The following is a 10,896-nucleotide window of genomic DNA, read 5'->3' as shown; positions in this document are numbered from 1 at the left end:
ATGAAGCAAGAAAGCAATGACCCCTATGACCTCTTCTGGTTTCTAGTGAAGTTAAATTAAAAAGCGAATTAAAAGTACCTAATTAGAAAATAATAAGTTTTCAACAAAGACCTCACCATTTCCTGAATTAGACACTACAACGGATTCCATGTTCAGTGTGGCTACAGTCACCTCAAGCCCTTCAGACTATACTGAAGAGATGACCAAATAAATGGAGGTCCGTGGCTAGCTAGAGACAGATGAGCCTCTTAACACCACAAGCACAGAAAGTCCTCTACCTCTACCTCCTAACATAACTGAGGTTGAGGAGGACATCATCAATGTGGCCACAGCTCTGCCTTACCTGGGATATGAGATTCCCATGGACAATGTCACTGCAAGTAAGTAAACTAAACTGGATCCAGTTTACAACATAGCCACATGAAATTAGCAGTGTAAAAGCCCACACATCATTGAAGGTAACTGAGCCAAAGTAGTTGAACCAAAACAAGGACCTGCAAGAATTACAGTTTATTTACAAAATAAAAGGTGTCTCAAATAATTTTCAAAGAAGATATTAATCCCAGTTTAAATATGGCCAAATCAGTCCTCACCCTAGAAACTAAGGGAGTGATATTCCACTATCCTGCTAACTCCAGGCGCTATGCTTACACCTTTGAGGAAATTCATTCAAATGTTGAGGAAATAATTCATGGCATAATGATGATCCCTTATATTTAATAATCTCACTGTTTGGTCTCTATCCCTTAGGGGAGATATTCCATGTGAGTTCATTAGCAGGCTTCAGGTATTATGAAGCTGTTGACCATTGCAGAAAACTGGGTTCTACGCTTGCCTCAACTAGAGAACTCTACGCCGCATGGAATCAGGGTTTCCACAAGTGCAGTCCCCAAGTCGCAGTGTCCGCTATCCTGTCCGCAATCCAGGCTTTGGTTGTGGTCAAAACGAAAACTTTTAAGCCTGTATTTAGGAGTTTGCAATGAAAGGGAAAAATGGATGTTGATTTAAGAGATTATTGGTTATTTTTCAGCAAATCTGTCTATACTGCTCGATGAAGATATGTTGAATGCTACAAGGATGGGGATGGATCTTAACATGACGGACATAACACAGCTGCTTAGACCTGGTATGAGATATGTTTGATATTGCCACTTGCTACTGCTAATCTTTATAGCATAACTGTCTTATTTAAGCATGCCAACTTTCTGTAATCCGTGTTACAGTTCATCCAATTGTCACTTGCTTGTTTGAGGACCTGTCTGGATCTGGATCAGGATCAGGATCAGGATCAGGATCAGGAACAGGATCAGGCGATCATGATTCCAGTTCCTGGTACATGTCAGGAGAGGCATTCCCAGTGGGAGCATATCCGGTTCTGGCCAAAGTGGCGATGAATCAAGTCACCTTCTGAGGTACCAAGAAGGTGCAGATCCAATCATGTGGCAGACTTCTGCCTCAGGCAGTGCTTTGGAGGTAAGAGAAGGTAGTGGCAGTGGTGTTATCATTACTTCAGGAATAGAATCAGGGGATCTGTAGAGGAGTCTGGACACTTTCATGAACAAAGTGGAGCTAGTGGCCTTCCATCGGGACTTGGCAGTGGAATTAGTGGCTTCTTTGGTGTGTGTCTTATAAACACAGAAATTATTAATCTGTCTTCAAGACCTTCTGGAGAACAGGAATTGTCTGGCATTTCTCCATTTGACTTGGCTGATGTTAGTGGTTTCGGCTCTGCTCCTGGATCTGGCTCTGCCTCTGGATTTGGATCTGGTACCATCATTGACTTTGGATCTGGCTCTACTTCTGACTTTGGATATGGCTCTTCTTCTGGGGATTCAGTTTATCTCAGTCATCCTTCAGGTGAGGTATCTGGCCTCATTCATAGTCAAGATGAAAAGATTTTAATTCTAACGGACGATGAGGTCGAGTTGACATTTAGGCCAACAGTTGGAACAGAACATGGTCGTGGATCAGTGGAGATTAGTGGAGAGGGCAGTAGTCAAGAAAAAGACCTCTCCATATCTCTTTCTAATAGTACTTCATATAAAGATAATTGGAGTGCCAATGAAACCATTCATCTCATAACAGAAAAATATGAGCATGGTAATAACTGAACAAAACTTTCATTTTGATGTTATTCAACTGGTGTACAACAACATACATTTTACAATTTTTAATTAAGATGAACATTTCTGTCTTTGGCAACTTCTGCTAACCCCTGTGATCCAAACCTCTGTGGTCAAGGTTTATGCTCTCTACAAGATGGCATTGCAGTATGTCAGTTTCATTCAGGATTCAGTGGGAAAAGTGAAAGTGAAGTGACATACAGCAGAATACTCAGAATTTGTGCTCTGCATTTAACCCATCCGAAAATGCACACACACAGAGCAGTGAACACACACTCAGAGCAGTGGGCAGCCATTTATGCTGCGGCGCCCGGGGAGCAGTTGGGGGTTCGATGCCTTGCTCAAGGGCACCTAAGTCGTGGTATTGAAGGTGGAGAGAGAGCTGTTCATGCACTACCCCCACCCACAATTCCGTCCGGCCCGAGACTAGAACTCACAACCCTTTGATTGGGAGTCTAACCCTCTAACCATTAGGCCACGACTTCCCCAACAAAAAAAACTGCAAAACACGTAAGTGAAAAGGCATAGAATGAGCATTAAAAGAATTACGGACCACACACATACCATCATGCATGTATGTATTTATTGTGACTGAAGGACAGTTTTACCCACCTTTGTCTTACTGCCTTGCTACTTCCTATCCGCAAGTAAGGGTATAATCAAACTGGACTTCACAGGGTTATTGATTTTCTTATATGAAACTGTAACAATAGGGCGCAGATATAAATAACGATTTACTAGGTCATTTGAAAGGAACTAATTTTGCCAAGTAAAGTACACAGATATACCCTGCTCAGTGTGTAGGAAAGCAAACTGCATAAGGAGCCTGTGAATTAGAATGCAGTCTGTCGGTCTTATTAGTCTTCTGTAACTAGCCACCTCTTAGAGAACACATAATAAAATCTAGTAAAATTCCTTGTCTCTTCTGTTTAATCAGCGGTACAGGGATGTGATGAGGGGTGGAGGGAGTTCATGGGTAGCTGTTATATCTATTTTGATGAGCGTGAGACCTGGACCAGTGCTGAGCAGCACTGTCAAGAGCTAAACTCTCACTTGGTTAGCATATCCTCCCAAGAAGAACAAGAGTTTGTAAAAAGTGAGTTTAATCTGATTTCTAATAAAAGACATATACCTGCTTATAAAAGTGCTTATACATTTCTAAACCACCCAGCTCAAGTTCATGACTATCAGTGGATTGGACTAAATGACCTGGATGTGCAAAATCAGTTTTGCTGGACAGATGGAAGAGATGAGACCACCTTCCTCTGAGATTTTTTTCCAAATTGAGTGATGACTGTGTTTTGAGGCATCTGTAATATGTCATTATTTCAACCAGTGCTACTTTCTCTACAGGAAAGTGAAAACTGGAGACCCAATCAGCCAGACAATAACTTTAGCACCGGAGAAGACTGTGTTGTTATGATATGGCACGAGGATGGCCGGTGGAATGATGTACCCTGCAACTATCATCTTCCTTTTACTTGCAAGAGTGGACCTGGTAAGAAGAGGTGACAGACATTAACTTCAGAACCAAATCAGTCCTACCCAATTAGCAAAGTGAGCTATAAGCTATTTAATTTATTGTGTTATTTTACTGTAATTATAGCACAGCTGCATCAAGCAACTTTGGTCTAATACCAATGGACAATGAATATTGTACATTTATAGGAACTACTATATCCTTGTTTTAATGAAGATAAATGTTTTTTTTTTTGCCATTTTGTTTGACTCTTTTTATTGTAATAACATGTTCATCACCTCCTGAAGTGAAGAATGCCCGGATGTTAAGCAACAGCAAAGATCGCTAGCCTGTTAATGCCATCATTCGATACCAGTGTGACAGTGGATTCACACAGCGCCACCTTTCAGTGGTGCATTTCTTACCTGACGGTCAGTGGCAGAAGCCTAAAGTGGAATGTATAGAAGGTAAGCATTTCCCACTCACACTAGAGTACAAAGTTACTTTGTTATGCTTCATAGAGTAAAGTAAAGTTCCAAATTCAAAGTCAACAAAAATTTTGTGTCAATGTTATTAACTCCCTCAACAGGCAAAACAATTGACAGGCTCTGGAAAAGATCGCTCAAGACACATCCTAAAGCAGTCAACAGTCGGATGTGGATGAAGGTCTTCTAAACAAGACAAAAAACACATTTCAAAACATCCAGAGGACTTTTATTAATTAAGATACCCTGTACGTGAGTGTCGCCAATAAAGTTTGTAATTCTGCACAGTATACATACTATATACTGCAGCAACAGTATAGGTTGTATGTAATTATAGGAACATAGCCTCTAGAATCCCCCAATGCCACCCTCCCAATTTGCACACCTTATTTCATACTTAATGTACTTCACTGATGATTGGAAAATACACATTTTTGAATATGTAAACACACAATAACACTATTGGGTCATTGTTCCTGTTTAGTATTGTCACGTGCTGTTTGCATTTGAATGTGTTAGTATCAAGTTCCATAATTTCCTTAGCTTAACTTTTAGGTTCATACATTTGCATTGGCCTTGCATTCCTTTTCATTTTTTTCTACAATTTAAAAAGAAGACAATTGAATGGGCAATGTCAGCCCAAAAATCAGGGCAGACTACGTCCAGAAACAATTAGACAGCACAAAAGTAATATTGTCTGTGTAGCTCTGGGTAACACTAAAATTCTGAACAAGTCAAAAGCCTTTAATGACCACAGCTGGACACAATTACATTTAAGTACATTAGTCTTTAAACTAATTTAAATAAGATGTATCTTTTTTTATTTGTTTTGTTGTTTGTTGTATTGTAAATGTCTAGTTGTATCTCTGTGAAACTGTGAAAGATAAATTCCCCAGCTTTTTGCTTCCGATTCTAGGTCAACTGGCATAGCATAAAAATTGTTTACTCAGATTAGAATGATTTGTTAATTCACTAGCTCATATGATTTGGCTTGGCCTCCATAACAGACTTAAGCTCTAATATAAGTTACACTGTGTTCACTGTTCTGGGAAACAAACATAAAAATGACTTACTTGTAGTTTTTTTCTCCATGTTTAACTCGGATGGAAAACATTTTAACATAAAAACACTCTTCACATTTGAGTGGATGTATGGTGAGTTTATGTGAGAGAAAGAGAAGAAATTTTAAGAGAAACTTATGCTTATAACTCTATTAAGTCAATTCTACAGTACAAACAGTAGTTTCACCCTAAATTATGATAGGGATTGTTAAATGTTTACTCTATCCAGGGTTCCCACAAACTGACCAATACATTTCCATCACTTGTCCATGAGATTTTCATTTATTTGTAAATTGTGATTAACAAACTAGTCGGAGATTCTGTGGAGACAATGGCAAAATCAACATAAATTTCCATGACATTTTTTTTTCATTGTCTCCAGTGCTGAATTTTTTTTATAAATTTAGAGATTCTGTTATATTTTCATTCTGTACATTGTGCACCCAAATAGTGTTTGGACAAGTGCATCACTGCTTAAGATCGTGTGGCATCTGCAACAAACGATGCAATACCTTTAGGGGCCACTGTATGTATTTACACTGTATACGGAGTCTTTAATGTACAGTACTACATACATATTATCAATCGTATTGTCCAGAGACATGTAAAAAAAATGTACAGTTCATGATGTGAACATGACCAAACTTTACTCAGAATCCACGTAGTGTAATGACATTTTCTTAAGGGAAAAGAAAAACCCAAAAGCTCATGAATATACCTATCTTACCTAACACTGTGCATCTTTATGTGCAATTAGCTGGGTGAAAAAGCCAGGCTGAGTAACACTGCTGTCTTTTCATGCGCTACTACTCCTCCCCCGCCTAAAATCCATGTTTAGGAAGCAGGTGTAAATACTACAGTCTATGTGTAAATACGGTACATCTTTGACGCCAAATGATCATTAAATCCTGTGGGAAAAGGTGAGTTAATTATACCTCCCCCCATAATTGGCTTTACACTAAAGATAAACTCAGTGACACGAGCATAAAGGATGTTGGATTGCTTTTGAACCGAGTGTTGTTGCTGCTCAGTGTTGCCAGATTGGAAATGTCCAAGTATCGTACCAGAAGTTCAAAATTATTGTATTTGGAAGAAAATTATCGTACACGAGTCAAAATAGTTACGTATCTATTCTAAACCAACAACATTTTGACATGACCTGCAAATTACCAAAATAGATAACAAGGTGTAGGCTGCGTCACTGCGCATTTAAAACATATTAAAATGATTTTTAACACTTGCTTTGTCGCGTCCAGTGAAGAAGGAATTTAGCTGTTGCTGCGTGGTGCAGTTAACATCTGGGCCGCTGTCACCGAAAGACTGCGTCTTGCCAGATGTTGAAGGGGTTCTTACTGTAATGGACCACAACTAGTGCTAGTTGGCTTTAAAGCAGGGCACTATCTTGCGTTCTTAAAACACCCTAAGGTACACACGAACGCGTTAAGAGTGTCTGTAATGAGCCGATTTCATGTATGAGTAAAGAAGCCCTATGACTGCAATTACCATCATTTAAATTTTAATAAAATTCTGAAATTATCGTACATTACGGGATTTTTTTTGTGATGATCACACAGTTAGTTTAAACATTCTTTAAACATTTAAACATTTTTCTTTTTTGAGTTTTAAGTGTAAATATCAAAATTAGCACTTGAAATTTAATTTTACAACACAATAGAACATTTTAAGGCAACTTTACACAGCGGAGTTAAGGCTGCTCTGTGCTTACTCAAAATTTAGTTTGAAGACATAATGGTGTATAAAAGCCAGACTAAATTAAGCCAGTTCTGACCCAACACTGCCTCTAATATGAAAACACAGTTGTATTTGTTATGTAAATGCATTCATGCTACCTCTGAGTAGCATTAAACAGTTTGTGTAAAGACACCTAAATGCCATTTCAGACATATCCAATCAAGACATAATAAAAGACATGTTATTACAAATTGAATATCAGTAGTAAAGAAAAATAAGTATTGTTCACTGTGGTTTCCACAGAAGTGTTTATAAATTTGAAATAAATTGCACATTTTACCAGTGAACTTTGTAGCAATATACGCCATGTTTTAAATGTTTCGGAGGAAAGCCAAAGCTGCGCACCCCTGGTTCTGATGTACCACAGTTCATCCTGGGTTGGATGATTGGGTAACGTACACTACCATCAGCCAACCAGCCCGCATCACACTGGTCCAATCCCACAAACCTCCAGGCTGCGTATAACTGGCCAACTTTAGCAATCCGGCCTCCGTCGTTCTGACAGGCCTCTGCTGCCTCTGTGAAATTTAGCTTGATGGGATGTTGCAAGAAGTAGACCTCTCCTGACATTGAAGAAAGACATAAGGTAACTTGTCACATCATATTTGGTGACTTAAATATAAATGTGATATATAATTGATCCAAGGTAACAAAATACAACTGGCACATCAAGGCAAACAGCTTTAAAACATATGCATGACTGATTAAAACAAGCAAGAAGGCCATTTTTAATCCTTGTTGGCAGGTTCATCCCACTTGTCATCCTCAACAAGTTTTTAATATAAGAACATTTTGCAGAATTTACCAGCAATAGCAGCCACATGTACTGTATTCTATCTTTGTTTGATTTAAAAATGGAAACTATGGAAAACTGTAAATATTTGTCTGACAAAATTTCACAGAAACAAACCAGCGTAAACCAAGACTGGATGGAGTTATATGATGGTATATTAAAACCTCCACTAAATACTGTATACACAACCATTATTACCTCTAATGGATGAAGTGAAGCAGAATGCATCAAACCGGTCCAGACTCTTGTCTCGAACGCCGTAGCTCCGTACACCAGGTGCCAGGTCGGTGCCACCACAAGCCTCTCGGGGCACTACAACGGGATATTGGGCCGTCCCATCCATGAGCCACCCAGCGTTACACCAGTCCAGCCCTTCCTCCCAAGCAGCGTAGAGCTGCTCAAAGGTAGCCAGGTGTGCATCCTGTCTCTCACATGCCTCCTTAGCCTCATGAAAGTTCATCAGATAGCGCCCCCTAGAGGAATGATAGGGGAACACCACACCTGTGGAGAACGAGCAAAAAACACCACTGAATACACGTAAGATCAACAAAATTTGTTAAAGATAAAAGATTACATATAATTAGGGTTTGCCAATATGTTTGGGAATAAGTTACACAATAAATAAATACAGTACAAATATACATAAAATTTGGAGTTGGTAATAGCATTTAGAAAATTAACTGATAATATTATTTTTTATATACAGTAGGCTAGATACTATATAAAACACAATATTAATACAATAAGCACCTCGAAACTTAAGATGCACTGTCACGCTCTCGTCCTCGAGACCATCGATAATTTCACACCGGTAACGGCCGGTATCGTCGGACTGTAGCGGGTTGATGACGAGGGACACATCGCCCGGGGCGCTTCGGCGGAGCCGCACACGTCCTTTAAAGTCTCCGTAACTCCGGTGACGCGTGCCGATGGCCACCATGACGTCACGCTCCCGTTCCTCGCCGCTCAGGGGTTGCAGGAACCACTTGACCCGTGTTCTGCGGGGCTCGCTGAGCGCCGGCTCGTAGCGGTAATGACACGGCAGTGTGACGTTACTCCCCTGAACAGCCGACACTAACGTTTCAGGAGACTCAACGTGAAGACGGATCTTGTGGAAATATACTAAAAAAGACAAATAAATAAATAAATAAATAATATATTTAAAAAGAGAAATAAACTATTATTTGATTTACTGTTTGTTTATTTGTTGAACTATGCAAAAGTAAAATAGCTTTGAAATAGCAGATTTTGGTGATGTCTTAGCATCCTAAATGTAGGCGATATTTAAACTTTATTATCGTAGCTATTATTGCTAGGCTATAAAACATATACTATATAACTTTATAATTCCCACTGAGTTTATAACAAATTTACTTGTTCGGGAATTTTAAACAATTAAAATAAAAATAAATTAAAATATAAAATCAAATAATCAATGAAAGGTGACACAAGTTCGAATTTTGTTGAATTCTACATGTCATATAGCATGCTAGTGTTTGGTTGCTGGTTTGTTGTTTGGCACACATGAGTAACTCATAAATAAAACATACTCTCCCCATTGCCATTTCCATTAATTATATCCTGATAATAATAGCCATTGGAGAATCGCTGTGCACCGCTTCCGAGGACCAGGTGCGTTAAAAGCACCAGCAGATGGCGGAGAGTCCTCATATTCACGGTGTTTCCCGTCTCCCCACTGCTTTCCAACAGTGTCCTTGAATTTTAAGACAACCCAAGACGAGTAAAGACAAGCAAGGTGTTCAGCAAACATAGGCTATATTTAACTTCAGCACTTTCAAATTCTGATTTATTAAAAAAAAAAAAAAAAAGTTTGATTTGCTCGCCATAAACGAGATAGTAATCAGATATTTACTTCAAGAACTGCATGAAGTTGCTGGTTAAACGACCGAAGAAACAAAAATCAACTAGCTATATACAATTGAATTAGGCAACGTAAAAAGTAGTTTATCAAATTGATAAAAAAAAAAGAAGATTCAAAGTCACAACAAATAGCATTCAAAAGAATCTGCTAACTTGCACATTCATTAAATAAATTAGTAGCATTTTCGCAACTTACCAATGTAAAATACTTTCTCAGGTTCCTTTTGCTACAACTGTTCATCGTCCAAAGTGCTGAATAATAGCTAGATCTCTCTCTCTCTCTCTCTCTCTCTCTCTCTCTCTCTCTCTCTGTAATAAGATTGTGGGTACGTGAGGTGACGTCACTCAGGCATCTCTTTGAAGTTCTCCAGCTCGCGAACAATAATAATTGTGGGGTCTACAAAGCAGTCGAGGGCTGTCGTCCATCATCACGGTATAATTTTACAGCATAAGGTGTGTTGATAATTTCCCAAAACTGAAACTGGAGCTTTGTTTACGGTTCCAGCGAGAATATATTCCACACAGGTCTCTTGTTACGCGGGTTTGTCACAAAAAACAACAAACAGTTCTTAATGGCCTCAGAGGATGCCTGGCCTAATAACACAGTTGGTAATAATAGATTGTCACATAACGATTTCTCTTTTACATTCCGAATGCACAGAGTGTTATAAATGATTCCCTTTTAGGTGGAAACCAAACTCTAAAATCTGTACAATAAAAATATATTGTAAAGTAATGATGTGTAAATAATATGACCAAAAAATTATCACTGCTTATGAAATTACACACCAGAAACATAACTGTCCACCTTTGATCGAAGTCTTAAAAAAGATTACAATGGGAAGTCAGTGGTTGAAATTGGACTGACCAGGATGTTGTCCTTACAGCATTACTCAGTATTATGACCCCAAAATGTGCCACACTGCAACACCGACTTTTGCCCCTTTCTCTTTCTCTTTCACAGTCACATTTACTTTTGTTCAGTGAATCTTCTCAGGCGAAATCCAGTCATTTCAATAGAAATCGACACTTGAAGGCAATAGATTTCCCCCATGGATTTCACATTGTGTTGTTCAGATGAACGAACAGAAAGCTGCTTGCTATGAAAGTAACTCCTGCGTGAGCTGTTCTTCATACATCACATTATGCACACTTTAAAAGATGAGGGTGAGCAGATGTACATCGGCTCTCACAGATGCTCACAACATTGGTGATGCATTTGAAGATCCCCATCAATTAGTCCCCACAGCCAAGATGAAAGCCGTCGCCTTAGGCAAGGAACGCCTATAGGCCCTTTGAATAGCTGTGGGCTTCACAGAAGCATGATTTTGGCAGCTATCAT

At 39.0% G+C, this 10,896-nt stretch overlaps 1 protein-coding gene and 1 pseudogene across 1 annotated transcript; one reads left to right on the top strand and one right to left on the bottom strand.

The window, feature by feature from the left end:
• On the top strand, nucleotides 1–4,257 carry LOC113066400 (aggrecan core protein-like; annotated as a pseudogene).
• Nucleotides 4,258–5,211: 954 nt separating this feature from the next.
• On the bottom strand, nucleotides 5,212–10,889 carry LOC113066878 (hyaluronan and proteoglycan link protein 3-like). Its single transcript, XM_026238973.1, has 5 exons — nucleotides 9,751–10,889; nucleotides 9,224–9,387; nucleotides 8,424–8,795; nucleotides 7,872–8,174; nucleotides 5,212–7,443 (listed from the first exon to the last, which is right to left on the bottom strand). The coding sequence occupies exons 2-5, from the start codon at nucleotides 9,342–9,344 to the stop codon at nucleotides 7,157–7,159; spliced, it is 1,083 nt and encodes a 360-aa protein (XP_026094758.1). The 5' UTR covers nucleotides 9,345–9,387; nucleotides 9,751–10,889; the 3' UTR covers nucleotides 5,212–7,156.
• Between the last annotated feature and the right edge of the window lie 7 nt (nucleotides 10,890–10,896).

The sequence above is a fragment of the Carassius auratus genome, chromosome 50, assembly GCF_003368295.1.
Source record: "Carassius auratus strain Wakin chromosome 50, ASM336829v1, whole genome shotgun sequence".
Classification (NCBI taxonomy): Eukaryota; Metazoa; Chordata; class Actinopteri; order Cypriniformes; family Cyprinidae; genus Carassius; species Carassius auratus.
The sequence above is the reverse complement of the archived record's forward strand: the minus strand, read 5'-3'. Positions and strand labels throughout refer to the sequence as shown.

Coding starts and splice junctions, on each gene's coding strand:
- LOC113066878 (XM_026238973.1), bottom strand. CDS start 9,344: ATGAGGACTCTCCGCCATCTGCTGGTGCTTTTAACGCACCTGGTCCTC. Junction 8,796..9,223: donor TGGAAATGGCAATGGGGAGA/GTATGTTTTATT, acceptor TGTCTTTTTTAG/TATATTTCCACAAGATCCGT. Junction 8,175..8,423: donor AGTGCATCTTAAGTTTCGAG/GTGCTTATTGTA, acceptor CGTTCTCCACAG/GTGTGGTGTTCCCCTATCAT.